The sequence below is a fragment of the Phymastichus coffea genome, unplaced genomic scaffold (assembly GCF_024137745.1).
Source record: "Phymastichus coffea isolate CEN01 unplaced genomic scaffold, Cenicafe_Pcof_1.1 PCOF00190, whole genome shotgun sequence".
NCBI lineage: Eukaryota > Metazoa > Arthropoda > Insecta > Hymenoptera > Eulophidae > Phymastichus > Phymastichus coffea.
Window position 1 is genome coordinate 146,455 of NW_026707001.1, and position 22,417 is coordinate 168,871.

The window sequence follows — 22,417 nt, forward strand, 5'->3', positions numbered from 1 at the left end:
CAAGCGCCCCGACCGCCGCTCAAACTTGACTTACCGGAGACAAAGACGTATACGCGTTGCATTTAATCCGACTGATAAAATATTCATTGAATTGAAGTGTCAGGCTCCTCTTCAGGAAGAAGCGCTTTCCGTAATGCAAGACGAGACAAGGAGAAAAGACCACCGAGAGAACGACCTGGAAAAAAGGAAGCGAGCCTCGGCGTGGTCGAGAAAGAAAATAAAGACGCGGGCAAGACCGGGGATTTCCGTTAAAACAGTCTTTACGTATGCATTTCATTCCCAGACTGTGTAGCTTCTCTCTCATAGTCGCCGCCGCCAGTTCAGTAGTCGCCTAGCCGAACAAGCCGAAACACCTTTTCCTCTCTTGCTATGCCCTCTCTTTCTGACTCTATATTTTTGTCAGCGTTTGTCTTATCTTGCGTATAGCTGCGGGCGAAGGTTTCTTAGACACCGTACGTGGTGTATATGCAAAAAGCTGCCCGTACCGCGTAGCGTATATGCCTTAGAGCCTGTAATAACAAATCTTTGTGCGCGTAAAAATGGAAAACGTGTACGGCGATGATGGCTTGTTAGAATCACGCGTGTGTGCCGCTGGAATTTCAACGAGGGTTAATGCTCTTTGCGAGTACTTTTTTTGCTCCGTGAGCTTGATTGCACAAAGTTACTTTTAAATTTCATTGTATCCGCGACACAAAAATAAAAAAGAAAGAGAGAGAGAGAGAGAGAGAGAGAGACGCACGAAAGATTCGTCGAACGTAATATTCGCTACAAAGAAATCGATCGAAATATAAAATCAAATTAAGGTATGCTGGTGTTAATCGACCAGCAATATAATCGGTCAAATCGTGCTCGTTAACAAATAGGCATATAGTACGTCTACATTGTCCATCAAAGGGGGGAGAGACAGAGAGGTCCGGTCAGCAGTCAGCATAGCGTCCCACTTGACGGATTCATTGTTGCCCGAGTGCAAACACAATCGGACGCTCCGCTCTCGGCCGCACGCGCGTCAGAGTTACTGTTAGTTTCCTACAACTCTGTATGTGTATGGAGTGGAGGTCAGGTATCACAAATTGCTATTTGTTAAGAAACATTTGTTAGTGCTTACTGCGATAGTCGTCGAGATAATCAGGATTGATAAAAAAGGAAAGAAACGCGAGCTGTATTTGTTGTTTGTTACGACGTACGCGCAAGGTGCGCTATTGAAAAACATCAGCGGGTGTTTTGTGTTTTGTCAAAAGATCTTATGTATGCCGGCAGGCAAGCTACTGAAAAACGAATTGTCAAGGGTACGAGCACTGCACGCACCACAAATATATTCACTCGCAACTTTTCTCACCGTCTACGCATGCAGTCCATTGCTTTCGTTTCGCGGATTGAACAAATGCTTAATATAAATAAATAAAATTGTCGGCGATATCAATCTTCTCTTTGTCGATTGACACTAATCACGTACGAGAGCTTAAATTTGATAGGTGAAAAAAATGAAAGTGTCATTGTATCTCACTAGTGACGAAGAAATTATTTCTCGCAGAATATGTATATGTGTCATCGAGATAATTAACGTTCGTTGTACGCGAGAAAAAACAATACTGCACATGATATTATTCGCAATTAAATAGTTCATTTAATATTGAACTCGGATATAAAGCGAAAAACATAGAAATGCAAATTTATCAGTGAAAAAAAATACCACACACCCACCTTACCTTTGTCCCATTAAGCAAACGAGCATGTATGTCTCTCTCTCCCTTAGGAGACATCTAAAGCAGACAGGAGAGAGAGCACGCGAAAAACACACCACCACATTTCTCATGACAAACGCTCGGTTAAATCAGCGTCAAGTTAAGATGAGCTAATTAAACGGTTGACGCCTACATAATTAAGAGTACCTCGCGCGAGCATTGATTACAATTACGTCGATGATTATCTTCTCTCTGTCTTTCTTTTTCTCCGCCTGCTCGCGGGCAGAGAAAGGCAACCCGCGGCTCGCAAATACCAAAGCGATTATCGATTTACGGACGTAACAGATCTTCGGCTTTCTCGGTATGCTCCTTTTCTTCTTCTTTCGTTGATCAATAAAACTGATAAAGTTGGAAGGTGTTATAACCACCGATGTAGACAGCTAATCTTTTCTTTTCTGTGGCAACGTTATAGATGTTCGCCGCGTAATGAATCAGTTACTTTGTTTTACTGTCACATTTATTGTTTTGAACCGTATTTGATTACGCACGGTGAGTTTTACGACAAAGGAGAATGACGTAAACTTTCAATTTGTTATTTATAATTGCAATCAAGAAATATCTGAATTACTGTTATTATATTTATAGATATGGAAAAAATAAATATTCCCATAAAAGTTATCGCAGCAGATCGTGCTATATTATTTTGGTTTGGCAAATAGCTATCGATGTGAAATATAAACCGCTCTGCGCGCGCGCGCGCGTGTGTATGTGTGTGTAACTGCGCTCGCGCGCGCGCGTGTGCGAAGGCTGAAAGAGCACAGTAGAGAGTTAAATGGCAATCGACACTAGCTAAAAGCAGGGTCAGTTAAGATGGGCAAATATACACTCAAGATAGAAAGCTTGGTTGAGTTCTCGGAAAATCGTCTATGAGGTAGAACATAGGTGTGAGCGTAGTCAGTATATCGCTGTGAATATAAAAAAGAATTTAAAAAATAAAAAGAGCGAACGCTTGAGCACAAAATATACACAGTTGTCTCTCCCTTACTTGTAAGAAGGCGAAAAAAATGCAACTGAGCGCGCGGCGCTAAAAGATAATTATTCCATGCGCTGTTTGGGAGCGCTCTCTTCTAAAAGCCGCGCTCGCACCGATTCCGTTATTACAGCTGCCGTCTATGTTTGCTTATTCCTCAGCACGCGCGACTTTTTAACGTCCATCGAGGCGCACATTTTTTTCTATTTTTTCGGTTTCTTTACACTTTAGTCACATGCGATATTTTGGCCAACGTAATGAGAGAACGGTGTGATTTCGTGTTGAGCATTATAATTATCTACTCTACTCAGTGGATTAACATTGCCGAATTATTTTGGAGGAACGCTCGGATTCATTTATAACACACTTATGATTCGCGCGTCAATTATGCAATCGTCTTTTTTTCATTGCCCAAAAGATACATATCGCGCAAGTTAATTAATTACGTACATTTTATTTTCTTCTTGACTGCAACAAAAAATCCGTTCACTCGTGTCACTTCTCTAAATAAATTGTCTTCAATTTTTTATTTTTCCTGTGCTCTCAAAAATGTATTACCTGGCTTCGTTTCAACATATTTTGACAACGTACTTTGTAACGTTCGGTCGATTTTGATTTTTACAAGCTCTTAAGCAAAGAGCTATCTGTCAACATGGCATATCGCGAAAATAAGTTTATTGTAACTGGAGTGCAAAGTCAAATGCAAAGTCGCACAATTAGTCGTCAAAGCTGAATTTCTCGAAGGCAATTAGCTACGCCTGCGTGCGGGCATTTAAAGGATAAACGTCCGGGCGTGCAAGTGCACATCCTGTGCGAAAAACATCTTAAAAGTGCGCCTTTTAAAAGCTACGGGAAAGAGAGAAAACAAAGCGTATTCGAAGTGCAGCTAATTCAATTACCTGCTACATATATACACTGTATATGTGGCCCTAAAACATTGACTTATATATTATGTGTGCACTTGTCGGAAACGCCTACGCCTTTTTCTTTATTCAAACGGCTGAACAGTTCGGCATGGGAACACTCATAATGCGATGAATGCGCGAACACGCCACGAATGCGCTAATTTTCTTTGATAGTTTCGGTTTCACGGAAAAAGTGAGCGGAAATCGTAACTTACTCGCAATCCCACATTCGTCTATACTTAGACATTCAAATTGTAACGAGAAGTCATAGGAATGAAAAATATTTTTATATATACTCATTTTTTTACATAATGTAATTCCAACATCATAGCTTAGTTTCAGTTGAAATGACGTTGCGCTGCAATGCTTTCGTATTTTATCTATTGTTATCGACAAATACATAAAAGTATACGAAACGAAAACGCTGCAGGCCTTAACATCAACAAGTTTCCTTTTACACAAGTCATAAATCATTTCAAAAATAATTAACACGTTGACTGAGTAATGACGTCATGCGGTATAAAGTCGTTGGGAATGGTTTGGTACACACAAAGCTTATGATTGGCACTGCAACGTGATGTAAAATACGAGTTGGTATACGTATAATGTTGATCTTTCTGACAGCTTATGTGAAGTCCCCCTTGGCGCATGACCTTTTCATTATAGAAAGTCCAGAACAGTAAGGTCTCATTGCCATCGCAAAACTGTTGAATACAACCTTGCGATATGATTATATGTATACTTTCACTACACACCGAAAGCGCATAGGAAAGAAGACAACAATCTAATCGCTATGCGCGATCTAAAAAGACCAGTGACCACGGTTAACCGGTTTTTTTTGTTGACCGCTCGCGCAAATAACCTTTGCGTAATTGCAGGAGCTGCAAAATTCGATCGTTGACGAGGACTAAGGATGGTTGGGGTTTAGACTGATATAAAAGAGCCGAGCAACGAGGACTCAACACGGTATTCAGTCTTTCCAACTCGAAGAGATCAAAGCTAGCAAATTACACAAGATGTTCAAATTCGTGATCCTGGTCGCCTTGTGCTTGACTGCCACTAGTGCCGGACACATTGGTTTTCCTCTGGCGTACAGTAGTTACGCCGCTGCACCAGCGGTCACCTACTCCAGCCCAGCTATCGTCAAGACGGCAGCAGTGCCAGCGGCTGTGTCGTACAGCAATTTCGCGTCAGCTCCAGTCGCCTATTCGAGCCCAGCCATCGTCAAGACCGCTGTTCCTGCAGCTTACTCCGCTTTCTCAGCGCATCCAGTTCCTCTGGCTTACAGTGCACCTGCGTGGTAAAGAGCTCGTCGATGATGCCAGATCGATACAATCAATTACTTTTGCATTTTCAAGAGTAACCACGCTGTTCAGTTACCTAAATACAATAAATTCATTTTTACTCATATTTTCTCGTTTTTCAATTACTTCCCACGTACACTCCACACCTTCTTGTCGTATTTTAATTCTTTAACTGGTGACTATTCAGCACGGTCTTAGTTTAGAAAAAAGCGTTAATGAAAGCATTAATGTGTATGAAAACGAATCTTTCGCTTCAAGACTTTCTTATGTTTTGAAATTTTTTTTTATGAATATAAATTTTAATTATATTTATTTCTCAGTCACAATATTTATATAGCAGATATACATATAAATAAATGCAGTCTTATAGTCATTAAGTTTTTGAATCTAATATCTGTGATAACTATAACTCCCTAACATTTTGTAGTAGTTGGAATTGGAGAATAATTTATGCTCTCTTTGATGTTTAACGACGACGAAACATACTTTTACTGCCGCAAACAGATGCATTGGAGCCCAACGAAATAAAAATTATTTGAATGTCAAAATTAGTTATTACTCTACAATTAGAAGTTGAACGTACATATGAATACTAAAAATAGCACTTGCAAAAGTATGACTACAGAAGAATGCCATACACATATCGTGCATACGCAAGTTCATGCGTGTGATCAGATTATACTAATGAACATGAAATGTTTGTTAGTGCTTATTTTAGGCTGTCGTTAAGTGCCTCTAATTATGTAATTAATAAACTATTAATCAATCAATCATTAATTAATAAGCTGTAATCAATAAAATCATGTAATAATAACCTGCAACTTTAACATCAATGCAAATTTAACTTTAACTAAATTTATTCGTCCAACCGTACACATTTTAAATTATTTTGAAGTTGTGTTTCTTGCGATAGGTAGCGTTCATTTTTCAGCAGTCTAATTGTTACTTGAAACTATTATCTGTATAATAGATGGCTTGAATATCATTATTATTCAAATTATAATAACTATAGTATTATATACTTTTGAATAGTTATTACATCCTAAATATTCACATAGAATTTATATAAATTTATTAGACTGAATACAAGTCTTTTTAATTTTGCTAACGTTGCTCAGTTATGATGTGGGACTACATTCATAAACAACTTTAATAAATTTTAATTTTTCCAAGAAAAAATAATGTTAATAAAAATATACGTATTATTGTCATTGCACATGATTGACAAAGTTAATGATTCGCAATGCACGTTAATATGTATGATAAATACAGATTAATGACAAAGACATTGTTTATAGAGGTCTGATCGTCAAATCAATTAGGAATATAAATTGAACAAATAAAGATGAAGTAACTGTTGTCATGAAAAATTGTTTGAACAAATCTTTGATTATTAAACAATGTATGAAAATATTTATACACATATCGTCTTGAAAATTGACGTTTGTAGAATAAAGAAATGAATACAAATAGTGAATGGAGTTCCAATTTTAGCAAAATCATTCCTGCATGTATAAACCCTTTGACGTTATGGTATTGAGTAGGCTTATCAAGGTTATGTCTAGACGCCTATTTGACATTGATAAGATGTTTGTAGAGAGATTGAATATAGTAGCTCACATTCTATGAGCTGCTATTTGGCTTTTGAATTTAAAAATCATAGAGGGAATCTACATACACCGCATGAATACGTCCGTTAGCCATTTTTCATTGATTCTCGAACATGAAATAGCTACTGTAGCTTAGTGTGATACGTGCAATTATGGCATTAGAAATAATTAAAGTAATGGTTTGAATAAATACAATGATCGAATATGTTTATTGATAAAAAAAACAATCTTTTATTAAAGAGATGATGAATTGAACTATGTGTTAAAGTTTTGATACAAGCAATATATAAATTTATTGCTAATGTGATTTTACGGAACATATAAAAATGATTTTTTGCGTATCATCTAATTAATGTATTTTTTCAAAGTTAACTATTCATTTAACGTTATTCAGATCTATTAACGTATTTTTTATAAGTAATGAATATTAAAATTAGACAAGAATAAATTATAACTTGAAAATTTGTGATAAAAAGGGTTTCCATATCGAATAGTCGGATTCTATGCTAAGCAGGATATGAGAATTTCGACACTAAGTGTACAAGAAAAAATATAATCCGAATACGATCTAGAGAAACCCGCATACTTAACAACTTTTTTAGCGCAAGTGACCTTAACTCGGTGTTTTCGTAACTGAAAGAAGTTGGCGTTCGTAGGACGTTTTACCTTGTGCCGAATATGTACTACTTGGTCTCGATTAGTATAAAAGAACCAAGCAGCGGCAAGTCGACACCGCAGTCAGTCTTCTCATTTCAAAGACATCAAAGCTAGGAAATTATCCAAGATGTTCAAATTCGTGATCCTCGTTGCCTCGTGCTTGGCTGCTGCCACTGCCGGACACCTTGGTCTTCCTTTGGCGTACAGCAGTTACGCCGCTGCACCAGCAGTCGCCTACTCAAGCCCAGCAATTGTCAAGACTGCCGTTCCAGCCGTGACCTATGCTGCTGCCGCCCCAGTCGCCTACTCCAGCTCAACAGTTGTCAAGTCTGCTCCTGCGGTGGCCTACGTTGCCGCTCCAGTTGCTCCAGTTGCATACGCGAGCCCAACTGTCGTCAAAACTGCTGCTCCTGTGGCTTACTCCTCTTACTCGGCCCACCCAGCTCCGGTAGCTTACAGTGCACCTGTGTGGTAAATTCGGATGCCGAATTTTATCAGCTCAACGAAACTTAACACAGCAATTGTTAAATTACAGTTTAAGTTTTGTTACAATATTGAATTAATATCACTTCATTAATTCAATTTAATTATTCATTCATTCTTAATTATTACATACAATAAATGTGATTTTCAACTTACCATTCAAATTATGTTTATTATATTTTATTGAAATTTTCCTGTTTCTCGACACATTTTACAGATATACATTAGGAAGTGATATTTAAGATAATATCAATCTGTTGTAATTGACAGGTTATTAGAATAACTTATGCACGTTCATATATACTTTTACGAAGTAAAAGAAAGAGCGCGCAGTGTTTGAAATAGTATATGAATAATTTCATTAATATTTTATACTTTCTGTCACCGAATAAATATTATATCGTTGTTGTCAAAGAACTTCAAATCGTATTGATATTCTAGATAATGTTTTTCAAGCATAGTAAGATATAGTCCTCAAATCCACTTCCTTTGCTAAAATCGGTAATGCAGTCCCACTCTGAGTCATATGTTTCATTGACATTTCCTCGAAATGTTTTTGGTAGTTGACGCTTGGAGCCTTTAGTGATTACTTCGCAGCTTGGCAATTGGATCATATCCAGCAACAAATTTTGAAAGAATTTTGTCGAAAAAATTATGTCTGTTATTTAATAAATGTATTTCTATTAATATTAAGACATAAGATGTGAACAGTTGATGCACATAAAATCAAACCTGAGAATAGAATAGAACGGTCTTGTGATGTAAAGATTGGGTAAGCTAATCAAAACCATAACAGATGTTGACGTTTTACGACGTACTTATACGAAGGATCAATGTGCTTGCTATTTTGAAAAAAATATTACTGCTTTCATTGGCAAAAGGGAACTGGTAGATAGCTCGCACAGAATATGAAAACGTCGGCAGTTGGAGGAACCATCTTGGAGAATAAGTTCACTGCCAATGGGCTACTATGGCCCTTCATACTTGAACTATATTTTTGGAAAAATCTATTATGTACCTGTTTTATATCTCATCTATTTTATCAGCTAAGTAAGGCTACTAGTTAAATTACAGTTTAACTTTTATATTATTAATTCATAATAATTATCAATTCATTCTTAATTACAATGTGCAATGAATTTTGGAATGAATGAATGTGGCAATTGAATTTTCAACTTATCATTTTAATTACGTCTATTATATTGAAATGTTTATTAAAATTTATATATTAAAATGTTCTTATCTCTCGACATACATATGTACATTATATATGTACATTTGAAAGTTATATTTGAAATAATCTCAATCTGCTGTGACTATTAGTTTATTAGGAAAATTTTTAAATGCTCGTATACATTTTGACAAAGTAAAAGAATGAGAAAATAATTTTTGAAAATGTGTATATTAATAAAAATTATTGACGTTATCTTTTACTCTTTTTGTCTTCGGACAAATATTGGCTTGCCATTTTCAAGTAATTTCAAATCGAATTTTCTAAAGTCAGCGAAGTTCCTAAATATATAGTGATACAGTTCCATACTTTTTTCATATAAAGCAGGTAGAGGCTCAAACCTGCCCTGCTTAGCAAGATCAGCACAGTAGTCCCACTCTGGGTCGTGTGTCAGATTTTCATTTCCTCGAGGTGTTTTTGGTGGTGGACGTTTAGATTCCTCCATCATTATCTCATAGCTTGGCAATTTGATTTTGCCTAGCAACAAATTTCGAAAGAATTTTATCTGAAAAAAAATTTATTTTTTTCAATAATAAGAGATGAAAATAGTAGATGTATATGTAGATGTAAATACGTCACCACACCTGAGAATAGTAATACACTCCTTTGACGTAAAAATCGGGTAATCCAATTAAGGCCATCGACAAGTGTTCGACGTTTATGAAGTCCTTATACAAAGGACGCACGTGCTTTCTCTTTTCAAAAAATAGATTACTACTCTCATCCAAAAATGCGAATTCGTAAAGATAGCCTGTGCAAAACATAAAAACGTCGACGGTTATTTTAGAACCATCTTGGAGGGTGAGTTCACTTCCGTTCGCTGCCACGATACCTCGCACTTGAATCAAGTTTTTTGGAAAATCTAATTTATACCTGTTTTATTAAAAAAATCAATTAGAAAAATTAATTAATATTTTTATTCAGTAGAAACGTCATTTTCATCAGTATACTTAGATATGTACATGAGTTAATATTGATGATTATTATTATAAAAATAATTATCATTATTAAAACTAGTATTGCGATTTATACTAACTTGTCGTGTCTATGGCTTAAATAAACCGTTTTGGCATATGAACTGATTTGGATGCCAATATCCATACCAGATGCTGAAGCTCCCAAAAGAACAACTATCTTATCTTTAAACTCTTCTGGATGTCTGTAAGTATGACTGTGTAATATTCGCCCAGAAAAACTTTCTATTCCAGGAATTTTCGGGATGTGTGGTTTAAAAAAGTGCCTTAAACATACAACCCCATTTTAGCACAATTAACTTGTATAACTAGCAACATACAATTTAACAATTTGTGAATCGATCAATCTCACCCATTGCAAATCATGACTGCATCGCAGATAGTTTCATCAGTTTCATTTGTATCCAAGTTTCGCGACATGATGCTCCAATTTTGTTGTTTTGTTGTTTGCCAATTATTATTGTCTGATATTGGTATCACTTTTTCGACAAATGTTTCAAACTATGAAAGAAATTGTAAGTCAATCCTTATTTTCGACTTTTTGTGCAATTCTTTCGATAAGTCTTTATTACCTTAATATTTTCGCGAAGATTAAAGTGTTCTGTGTAATTTCTCAAATACTCTAGAACCATTTCATGAGACACGTAGCTTCGATCCTCTTGGCCAATAAAATCTTGATAATCTGGATATGCCATCAATTCTTTCGGCAAGTTAACTCTTGAAAATCAGTGTCAATTAATATGGAATTGTTGTAAGAATATCTTTCAGATACAAAATAACGGTGTTTCATTGAAAAATACTACCTCAATTCGCGGTACAAACTACTGATTATAGGTATACCGTGTTCATCAACATCAGTGCTGTTGGTATAAATCCACATACCGCCGACATCGGCATTCTTGTCAAAGGCGATTGGTTCAAAATCATGAGGATAATCACGTAACAATTTAATGGCAGCTAATCCAGACATACCCGCGCCAATCACGCACACGCGCTGTTTAGCTTCAGCGACATTGTAAAGCATTACTAAAGAAAGTAAAATAATATTCACCCTGTAACATTGAATTCAAGTGAGTGTGAATAAGCGTCCTGGAAGTAGATTATTATTGGCTAATGTTTTAGAGTCTACGAAATGTACAATGATACAATATAGATACAAAAAGAACGATCTAAATAATAAAAGATTATTATATAAAATTGAAAAAACAAAAATAATATTACGTAAAAAAATAATTATTACATTTTATTACAATTTTATATTGTTGGTATAAAAAAGTTACTATTGATTCATATTTTTATAACGATAAACTTACACGAAAGTGGCCATCATCGATGTTAATTTAATTATTTAATCCTTTGAAATTAAATTCCCAAACCTTCAACGAGATATTTCATATTCAGTACAAAAGGTTATTCTTCTCTCATGCAACGATTTTGAAGAACTGTCGAGTATGCGATAATGAGTAGAATATCAATCGCATCGAAAGATTAGTAATGAGGAGCTAATAAATCTTCATAAGTGAAAGATGCTTTGTTACCAATTATAAATCGCATGTGTGTTTGTATTACTGATAGCATTTGTATACTAGGCCTATGGATTTCCAAAGAGGAATTTTTTTAATGATCTGTATTATTTCAACTGGCATCATACTGATCAGAAAATGATAATGAAATAAAGAAATCTTTTCTTTTTTATGATATTTTTTTATGATAAGAATAGGCCATTTCTTAATGAGAGAGATCATACGTTGTTTTTATTTTTGTTTATGCATCTAATTCATACACTCTATCCTCTCAAAGTAATGAATGAGATATAAATATCTTAGATTTTGTACATACTACTAGTTATAAATAGATCGAATAAATTGACAAATCTCAAATATCGTAGTTTTATCGTACTGGCTGTTTCTACAACGTTTTAGAAACGTTCAGTATAATTACAAAAGTTCACTTTATTCAAAATTTCTCATTTATGAATTAAAAATTTCCGAAGTAAAATTAACATACCGAAATGCAGAAAAGAAACTGCTATCATATTCAATAAGAGTGACTAAATAAGCAATGTGTGTTTAATTCTCAGTAAGTTATTGGTATAAGCACATCAAGTTCATAAAGTTTAAAACGTAAATATTATTTTGTCATTTTCCATTGAAGCTGTGATAATGAGTTTCTTTGAAAATATACACGGACAAGACAGTACGTTAGATTTAGAATTAAATCAATAGACGACGTTAACTCTCTAAGTATATGAATAAATAAATCAAGTTGTACAATTTTATTATCATTGATTATCAAGACAAACATTATTTAATTTATATAATCAAATCATTATCTATAAAAAAAGGTTTTCTATACAAGAAATTACGTAGTTAATTAAATAATGATGAAAAACCAATCTTCAAATGTTCAATACAAATTATTTAAAAAAAAAATAAATCCGACTCTTTTACATTTATAATCGAGAACCAGTACATGGTCCGGATATCATATCTGCTAGCCTAAAAACATCTTTGCAACTCTACATAATCATCTACACCTTTATCCCACGACAGATGAAAACTAAAAATTTTCCCTTATTTTCTGGGGATCGCCTTGCAAAGCCTGGGGAGAAGAGAAGGTTTGTAATCGATCTTGCGTTTAGGAGAAGAGCGTCTAATACCTTCGTAATCGGCTTACGGGACAGCTATTTGATCGAAACGCTCTCAACTGTTGGGAGAGGACTCGCCGTGAGTCAATCTTTTCCCAACGTCAAATGGGTCGTACCGATACGCTTCCTTTTTTAAATTCTTTTTTCAACTCGCTGATGACACTTGGGAGAGCAATCCTTTTTTTCAGGCTCACTTTGACGGACCGTCTCTAAATTGAGAGCGAAAGGTCTACGTACTCTTTGTGGGAATCGCAAGGATTTACGAGCTACTAAGTTGGTTAACATGGCTTTTATTTTGTATCATGCATGGCCGGGGATTCATGACAAAAGCCTGTAAACTTTTGAAAAAATTTTGACAAAGATTTTTCTGGTACAGTATTATTGTCGCAAATGTACGTTATGAAGTGAAGACTCATTTTTGTCACTACAGTCTATGTAGGATCAACGTTGCGACAATTGTGAAATTTATTCAAATTTATTCTATTTTAAGATTACCAGTATTGCAAGATCTATAAAAATAACGTTTTTACATGAAATGTAAGAATTGTCGACTGTACTAAAAAATATGAAGTTTCGAAACAGACACCTTGTCACATCGAGATAGTGTCAACTCGATGCGACATCCCCACGGTTACTGTTACAGCTGAGAATTTTTCGAGATCGCGAAATCGGATAATAGGATTAAACTAGTTATCTCGGAATTGGTAAACTTCAGCCAGACGATTGACACTTTTTATTCTATAGAATTGGACCACGGATTAATATCGCGGAACTGTTTTCCAGTTGTAACATTCGTAGGTCAGTATTTAATTTTTATTTGATACCTGATAAATCAAAGTTAAAATCTCATTTTAAACTAATAACATAAAAGAATGATTCATAATTAGGTTTAGTAGAATCAAACTTAAGTTTAAAATTCAGATCGAGCGTACATCGATAACAAGAATCAACTGCAATTACAGATAGAAGATAAGAATAAAGAGAGTAGGCGAGCGTACTTTTCATCCAACGAAAAAAGGAGAAGTAGGAAAGAAGGGCGATTCGGTGCAGATTGCAAAAAGTTCCTTGAGCACGCAGAGCAGATTAGACTAATCAATAGGCGTGCGGGTAAGGTAGCTCCATTTGCACCTCTATCGCGCAGCAAAAAAAGGGAACAGAATCGCAGCCGAAAAATTTTGGCGCGCATGGTAAAAAGAGCATTCGATTTGCATAAGGGACGATTCCTTTGCAAATGCGCTGCCCGCGTAAAAAGAGAGCTGTTCAGCCGATTATATAATGCGGTAGCGTAGCCACGCAGTCGCCAATTTGACGAGAAAGAGAAAAGGAAATTCTTTTTCCCTCTAGCCTCTCACGGGTAATTGGAAACGGGTATGGGGGGGGGAGGCTGGATTAGCCTTTGAAAGAAAGATATTTTACGCTTTTCTCGTCGAATTAATTCGCGCGGATATTTTCCGTGGCACATGCGTATTTGTTTGTCGACGCGGGCACGAGGCAATGTGGCATAAGCGTTATAATGCGCGGTTAATCGGGCGATAAATTTTCGCGCTTTAAAAGCCCAAAGCTATTTTGTGTGCGAGAGCCAACACATTCCGAAATACGCGCTACATTGTTTTACCGTGTCATTTCTGCCGAGCGTTGGCGCGTCCGTACAAACAGGCATATATTTCAGTTTAATGGCTATTTTTCAAGCTGCAAAATACTTGTACGGGTTGCGCGCTGCGCTATAGTCCAAGCTGCAGCGTGTCGATGACGTAACATTATATTTATTCAATTTTCGTTCTGAAAATCCTCCAAAACGCTTATCATGCATTACAGTTTTGCGTTCCACTCGTGCGACATTACCATACGGATTACAATCCCGAACAATTTTCCGATACTCTCTACTTTGCCGCCGCTCCCTATCTTCCGTAATTTTCCATGAGTTGTCCAAGAAAAGAATGAGTCTGCTGTGATCATCGTGCGCTTCTGGCTAGAGAATTATTGAGTCAACGTGCGCTATCGTGAGCTGCAATTTTTAATTAACTTATCCTATCATCAGTCAATGTTCTCTCTCTCTTTCTGTTGCTCAGCGCTCGCAGCTGTTTTATGTATAGTACGCGCGTCCGTCCTGCGTGTCCCTTCTTCGATCCGCCGCGAGCACGACGCTCGTGTTCACGCTGCAGTATTCGAGCGCTTTGCGTTATTCTTCCATCACATATTGCAAGTATACGCGATCGACTGGACGCGCGCGCCTAGTTTCTCAGAATCTAGTCTGCCGCCCGGCACACCAACGTATAGTGAAGTTTTAGGACGAACGGCTCTTTTTTCTCTACTTGTTTGCGCGCTCGCGCCTTGAACCTAACGGTCGCCGTTTGGTTTTCACTCGCGCAGATGTATACACCGCCCGAGACTTGAAACGTGCCCAAAAGCAAAGTGGCCGCGGCTGAAATGCGAACGTGCTCGAATTCCATCGAAAGCAGCCCGCGACTTTACTCTGCGAATCAAAGAGAAGTCGAAAGTTTTAGTAGAAGAAATCGGCCAATCGGCCTCGTACGGACGTCGAGCCAGAAACCGCGAGCAAAAGCCCCATCCGCAGAGCGCTCGAGATACTCAGCGTTCAATTAAGCAGACATCGGGCAAACACGTCGCCGGCGCATAATCGCAATAATCGATGACGCGCGCGCGCGCATCTTAAAGAGGGGCGCGCGAAGCGCAAACGTCCGCGTACTCAAGACACCTTTAAGAGAGAGAGAGAGAGAGAGAGAGAGAGAGAGAGAGAGAGAGAGAGAAAGAGAGCGCGGCAGATAGCGAGGCAGAGTATGAGTGGTCGCGCGCTCGCGTTTTACCGGGAATTCATTAGCGATGAGCCGTTCGCTGCCTGGCTTAACAAGGCCGCAGCGGCGGCATTCCGCACTCTCTGCCGCTGCTCCTGCTCCTGCTTCTGCTCTTGGTGCGCACGAGTCTGCAAAAATGCAGCTGCGCGTGCGAGTCGAGGGAGCCTCCCTGTATCATCTCCATTCTTTAGATGCGCGCGATTACGTCGAACGCCGATACGTTTATGCCTGGCTGACAAATTGATTTTCTCACGAGGCGACCAGCGCGCCGACGAAAGGCCCTTGCCGCGGAACGTGCGCTCGGCCTGGACGTCTGCGAGGGCCGCTGTGGCTTCTCACCGGAGCGCTCGTCTGTAAATGGACTTTTGTTAATTGTCGTTCCGATCGATCTTCCTCGCAGCCGCTTCAAGTCACGGACGACCGGCGCTGCTGCAGGCGCATAAACACAGAGTCGAACGGGCGCCGTGCGAGGTGTAACGATGCGCCGTCGGCCTCCGATTATTCCTCGCAGTTGCTCTTGTTGCGCATCGCGTCCTCATTACGCAAGCAAATGATCGTCGGGGCGCAAAACAGGAATAAATCAAAGCTGCGTGTGTCGCGACGACGACCGTGCACTCATCGATGCATCATCATGGCTTTAATGCTGCGAAGATTCGGCCTTTGCAGGATCAAATTGAATCCTTGGGAAATCAATTCAATCACGAACCTCTTTGCCTTGAGCGTTGTTGCGTTATTTTATCCTTTCTTATCTCGCTCGCGCGCACATACGTGTCCCGTAAAAGGACATCGATTATACGCGCTCCTCTCTCGCTCACTCTCTCTCTCTCTCTCTCTCTCTCTCTGTCTCGCGAAATAATTTCCAATAAATCCTTCAAAGCGTGCTTGCGCGTACGCGACATTCCTACGCGCGGCGAAAAATCTGCTGTGCTGTGTGTGTGTGCGTGTGTGCGCCGTAGGCGCGTGAGAAAACGAATGCGCGCATCGCCGGCGAGGGACGATGGACGGCTCGACGATTCATGGGCGTGCTATTGTTGTGGGAAGATGACGTATAAGGGAGTAGGCTGTTTTGCTGCTCGCTATGGGCAATCGTGCGCGCGCGCGCGCGCGTCTGCGGACGCGTACGGCATTTGCCGTTTGATTTGACAGCGATTTACGCCGAGGATATCCTCGCGAGAACGCTTTGATATATTATCGGCGAGATAGGCCGCTTTTGTTTTATTTGACCGATATATTTGCGAAACGCTGGTTTTTGTCTCGTCCAAATAGGCACTTGACTCGAGTCCCGTGCGAGGCAGTTAATCAGCCGAGCGTTCGCAGCTCGAGCAATCTTATCGAAAGCAGCTAATGCGATAATCAGCGCGCGGATAATAAATAGCATTAGCAACAGCTGCAGACGCGATAATGCCTGTTTTGGAACGGCAGCGCTTAGACGGGCGCACAGGATAAGAATTGTCTTGAAAATGAGCATGCGCTATATATGTAAGATAGGTATGGCATGCAGCGGCGAGCACGCATCGGTACGCGAGTGCACTTCCTCGGCTTGTGTCTGGCGCACACACGCGCGCTGCCACGGAAAAAGAGACGAGTCGTCGCTGAGGTGCATTGTGGATATGTGCGCGCGTGTGTCGTCTGGCAACGTCTGGCTTTGATTTCTTGCGCGCCTCGGCCAGCAGCAGTAGCAGCACACGTCTCCAGTTTTTCCCGCGTTTCCCCGGACGAGCACTTGAGAGTACGTCGCACCTGCCGACCAACTAGTCGAACCTGATTAAACACACTGACCTCGCTTCCCTGCCGTCTCTTTCTTCGAGCGACCGCATAGAGGCGCAACACACAAAGAGCCGGTCCTTACCCTTCCCGCTCTGCCGCTGCTGCAAAAAATATTATCAGAGAAATTGCGCTCGCGCGCGACTACTGCTCCCTTGACTTTGAGAAACTACGTTCCAAGCTACCTACGCGCGCGCCGCCAATCTTGGCAAAACTCGCGCGCGCACGCGGCGAAAGGAGTTGCGGACGAAAATTCTTTGTATTCCGCGCGCACACGCAACTCGAGACCTCTCTCTCTCTCTCTCTCTCTCTCTCCCTTTTTTTCGACTAACGAGAAACTTTGTAGTTTCTTTTGTACGAGCGCGCGAGTCTTTTTTTTTTGCCTTGCTCGCCTGCTCAGGCGGGAAGTGCAAATTGGCTTTAATGACTGATCTCTTACGCCGAGGTTTGCTGTATGGTGGCAGTGCTTTTTTTGCTCACCTTTGCCTTTTCTTGAAAAGACGTCTGGGATTGTAATTAAATTTCTTGAAATAACGTTCACCTCGACAACTGCCATTGTTGATTCTACGATTGATTGCACTTTCGATGTTGCGCCCGGTATTTAAAAGGATGAAGTATTTTCTTGACTTGAAATATTCCAATTTCCATCGGCTATAAACGATGATAAAAGAACACGAAACAACGATTTGGAGTTTAATAGTCAAAGTACAGATAATAGCCGAGTATATTGGTATAGGAAATTATATTGCGCTCTACAGTATATACACGATTTTACGTCCTTTTTCTAACATTTTTATAAAATCTCTGTCGAAAAACTACGAATTCCTTTCTTAAAAAAATAATGATCTGATATTGTGAAGTCTTTAATGACGTCATGGAAAAAGACGTTTTAAAGTTCAATAAATTATTTCAAACATTGACATTATGTATTAAGACTTTTATAACTACTTGAGATCATTAATTTATTTAACTATACAATTATGATAATAGTTAATTTGAAAACTATTAGAAAAAACTAATTAAAATAATTAAAATATAGTAGAATATAGGCAAGTGTTGCTGACATTTGTTTACAAGTAGTTTTTACTTAAAAGAAAAAGGTTGTATTCTATGTTCTTCAAAAGTGGATGTGATTTATTGTGAAATTTACTGATCCATTTGGTATTATCACAAATAGATTTAAGCGAAGATTTCTTTTATAAATATTGACACAAAGCTGTATATTAACGATTAATAGCAAATATTTTTTATGCACATAATTTTATTCTATTAGATTAGATTTCCAAATAAATTAACATTTGCAATGACTTTTAGCAAGGCGCAAGGTCAAACATTTGATTATGAATAAATCTGGAGAAAGATGTTTTCAATCATAAACAGCTTTACGTTGCAATGTCAAGCATATGATTATGAAATTCATTAAAATTATATTTTAGGAAAACAATCAAAATAACATTGTTAAAAATAATGTTTACAGTGAACTTTATCAAACATACAGTTAGAATTTTTTTAACTTGTCATATAGTTTATTTTTACATAAATTATTTATGTTGTACATGTTCAAATTTTAATCATTACGAAAAACCAGTAGCTTTTTAAGATAATATAACTCTTGAAGTAGTAATACAATATAAAAACATTTGACGCGCGCGTAGCGCGCTGAACGAGTTCTAGTCTTATAAAAAAGAGCACCTGACAAAGTGAAGCCAGTTTATTCGTGATCTGATTGGCTCATGAAAGATAGTCACGTGATCAGGTGCAATGCGGTACAATATATACATTGTATACACTCATAAAAAATTATTGCAGCATACATTAAATATAAATTGATTGATTTTTATTCATACTAACCTTAGAATAAAATCCGATTGATGCATCGATAGAGACATTAATTGAACTCTGCTCTACGTGAAAGTTTAGCTTGGAATAAATAAAATAAGCAATGCAAGCTATAAATCGATAAGATATCATAATAAAATATTGTACAGTGATTCTCACTTTATTCAATTACGTAAGAAGATTTTTTTGAAAAATTCATTATTATTATAACCGTGAACGTTTACGGAAACATATTATTTATATCGTCAAGGATTTGATTATAGAAAATCACGATTTTAGAATACATATTATATATTTTATCGCGTTTTCGAAACTTTATGTTTTTTTTTCAGTGAACTTCGAATGATAAACTTCATTAATAACATTTTAAAATTATGAGTATCAATGTGAATGCCTATTTAGCAATAAATATCACATTACATTTTCAAATTTTCAATTTCATCAATACAAGTTTAGATCTATATTCGTGCATGAAAATGAATGCGGAATAAAAGAAGAAAAAGATAAACGCGCGAGACATCACTATATCACTAGTAAAATAAAAAAAGAAGTCGAGCCCGTTGATACGATTAAAAAAACGGCACCCAATTGATACGATTAAAAAAACGGAACACCGCATCGAGTAGCTTTATTTCTGTTTCAGTATTCGTGTGCGAAAATACGCAGGAAACGTACATGAATTCGAGAGGTAAAAAGCATAAGGGCCGCAATTTTCCACCATACTCGCGTCGGTCATCATAAAAGGACATTGATTCATGTCGATAAAGCTTTCGGCTGGTTGTAAAAGAATACGAGGATCAGGAGAAGCAGAAGAAAAAATGTGATCAAAAATTGTTTCGCTATCATTTCGTGTTGAAGGATCGTGGTGAAAGACTGAAGTATCCTGCGGACAGATGGCTCTACTTGCGATAGACATAGAGTCCGGTGAATCAAGGTCGCAAGGTGACGTAAGTTTAAAACGCAGACGCGCGTACATGTGCGGTTCGATATGTACCGAAGGAGAAAAAGGTTCGACGAACCTCATCCCTATATACCTGTATACGCGCGTACGACTGCACTTTTCGCTCTTCTCTCTCTCTCTCTCTCTCTCTCTCTCTCTCTCTCTCTCTCTCTCTCTCTCTCTCTCTCTCTCTCTCTGGCATCCGGATCGTAGCATAGCTCTTAGTTTTATTGGGCATCGGGCGTGTATTGGAATTGTGCTGAGCTACTGCGGCTGCTGCCGCTGCTGCTGCTGCGCTTTTGAAAAAGAAGAGTACCCACGCCTGAAGCGCTCGCGAAGTTGTGAAGGGAATTTTTCAAATGCGTGCGCTTCTGCCAGTGACATTGAGTGTCGTGTGGTGTTTTTGTATTTCTGTCCTTTTTTTTAGAGAGACACGCTCTCGCGGTAATTTCAAGCATTCTGCGTGGGTTTTTTGTTTGTTAATAGCCAATTGTTGCAAACCGATCACGGTATTTCAAATGTACAGATTGTTGTTATAAGCATAATAGAATGATTTTGACGTTAGCACGGTAATCGGATTGATCTCGTGTATTGAAATTTGATTAATTTGACAAAGGTATAATTTTATTTCGTAAAGTGCACCAGGAATAAAATATTAAATCTCATGGATATTCGGATGTACTGCACAGAGTAATATGAATATCGCTTGTCTGTTATCACTGCTCAATTTATTTCGTAAATGTTATTCGTTGGAAATGATATTCCGCCAAATATGAATGAAACTTATTCACGCAAAAGGGAAAATATAATTAAGAATATTTTACTGTTTTTAGATAATTATTAATAAATGGCTCATATAAATGTAAATTAAATTGATAACGACAATCGCAACGAGATTATATTAACATTTTAATCATTTAAATTTTACATTTTTTTATTCCTTACATCTTTTTATTAATTAATTATTACGGTTTAATGAATTTCTTTGAATATTCTGAAAAATATACGATAGACATACCTTAATTGAGTTTGAGTTCCCTATGCCATTGAAATTTAGCCATGCGAGCGATTTTCCAAATATTAATATAAATTAAAAGTATCGTACTAAGATTGCTAATACAACAAATATATAGAAACAAAAAAGAAACAAGCAATTTGTAAAAATATTTGGATCGATTGTTGAAAAACGAGAACACCGTAAAAGTAGCTCATTATTATTCTAATTATAAGAATACATTTTTTCGAGTCTACATTTTTTCTCGAAAAATTCCTCGACCAGATTCCAGCATCCACTCAACTCGACGCCTAGCCTCAAGTATACTCGGCCATTGTCCTCGTTTGACTAGTTGTCGCTATTTAAGACACGCGCATTTTTTGTCATCTAAATTATTCGTAAAGCTTGTTCTCTTAACTGACTAAAAGCCACTTTTCATGCAGCGAGGGTGTCAGCGGTGCGCGCTCGAATCTCATCTTGCTCCAATTTAATAGTTCAACTGGCCGACGTCGTCAACGACAACGTCTCTCTTTCGCCAGATGACCCGAAAAACCCACCTTAACACGTCTTCTCTCGCTTCGAAGACTTGACTCATATATCCTACCTACATTGTCACCAACGTAGACGTAGGTTATAATAAAGTCAGTATCGATCCAATGCCCCGCGGCGACGGATACCGCCGTAGCTGTGAAATTGCTTTAGGTAATTGATTTCACTTAATTTTTAATAAAGCTTTTCTGTGTTCTCCACCGGGATCAACTAAAATTTACGTTAACTGAATTTATGATTTGATTTATTGATCAAATACACCAGAAATTGAGCCTTTTAAAATTTCCAAATATTTTGATTCGAAATATTTAAATAATAATTGCGTTTATATGTTTCAATCTTTCAATGACGAGATTTCGAATTCTAAAAGCTATTCATTTTAGAAAATTGATATAACGAAGTAATCACATACATTCACGCTCAGACCTTGCATAAATTTAACTTTCCGACAACATGTCAGTAGGTGCTTGGCACTTTTTTCCCTTTAAACTGACTGACGTTAATTCAGCGCGCGCACATTTACTTTTACATGTTCCAACTTTTTCCTTTTCCAACTTTAACTTCGAGCGACCACTTGCTAGGCATTCAGTTTATCAAAAGAGTGGCTGCAAGGCTATCGCAAACGCACGTGGACATTAAAAGAGAACTAAAAACTCTGGCGACATATTGAACGTTCCATTGACTTTGAAAAGAAATCGAAATGTAGTATACGAAAGTGTTTATAGATTAGCGATGAAATTTGGCTGACCAAATGATGTTCACTTACGTAGATAAATTCAGTGAGCAATGTCGCATAGTCTATCACAGGTGTGATTTCCATTTGCGTCGAGATGAAAATGAAGAAACGAGAAGTAGAGGCGTACATTCCAGCCGAACGATACATCAGCGAAGCTCGAGGTAGATCGTTGAGACAAGCGGTGCAGTAGGGAGAAAAATCCTCGTGAGTGTGTGCCGCGAGCGCTTTGTACTCGAGAGACCTCTGGCGTGGCATCAGA

The 22,417-nt window shown here is 37.9% G+C and overlaps 3 protein-coding genes across 3 annotated transcripts; 2 read left to right on the forward strand and 1 right to left on the reverse strand.

The window, feature by feature from the left end:
- The first annotated feature begins 4,633 nt into the window (after positions 1-4,633).
- Positions 4,634-4,921, forward strand: LOC131673682 (vitelline membrane protein Vm26Ab-like). The gene has a single exon (XM_058951869.1). It carries the CDS (start codon positions 4,634-4,636, stop codon positions 4,919-4,921), a length of 288 nt encoding a protein of 95 aa, XP_058807852.1.
- Positions 4,922-7,315: 2,394 nt separating this feature from the next.
- On the forward strand, positions 7,316-7,663 carry LOC131673683 (cuticle protein 16.5-like). Its single transcript, XM_058951870.1, has one exon. It carries the CDS (start codon positions 7,316-7,318, stop codon positions 7,661-7,663), a length of 348 nt encoding a protein of 115 aa, XP_058807853.1.
- Positions 7,664-9,101: 1,438 nt separating this feature from the next.
- LOC131673684 (uncharacterized) lies at positions 9,102-10,900 on the reverse strand. The gene is made up of 6 exons (XM_058951871.1): positions 10,680-10,900; positions 10,449-10,593; positions 10,229-10,377; positions 9,939-10,142; positions 9,487-9,775; positions 9,102-9,407 (listed from the first exon to the last, which is right to left on the reverse strand). The coding sequence occupies exons 1-6, from the start codon at positions 10,898-10,900 to the stop codon at positions 9,102-9,104; spliced, it is 1,314 nt and encodes a 437-aa protein (XP_058807854.1).
- Positions 10,901-22,417: the final 11,517 nt, after the last annotated feature.

What these genes read in the sequence shown, in the direction of transcription:
- LOC131673682 (XM_058951869.1), top strand. Translation starts at nt 4,634, where the DNA reads ATGTTCAAATTCGTGATCCTGGTCGCCTTGTGCTTGACTGCCACTAGT.
- LOC131673684 (XM_058951871.1), bottom strand. Translation starts at nt 10,900, where the DNA reads ATGCTTTACAATGTCGCTGAAGCTAAACAGCGCGTGTGCGTGATTGGC. An exon ending in AGTTTGTACCGCGAATTGAG is followed by an intron (nt 10,594 to 10,679) that starts GTAGTATTTTTC and finishes CTGATTTTCAAG; the next exon opens with AGTTAACTTGCCGAAAGAAT. An exon ending in ATCTTCGCGAAAATATTAAG is followed by an intron (nt 10,378 to 10,448) that starts GTAATAAAGACT and finishes TTTCTTTCATAG; the next exon opens with TTTGAAACATTTGTCGAAAA.
- LOC131673683 (XM_058951870.1), top strand. Translation starts at nt 7,316, where the DNA reads ATGTTCAAATTCGTGATCCTCGTTGCCTCGTGCTTGGCTGCTGCCACT.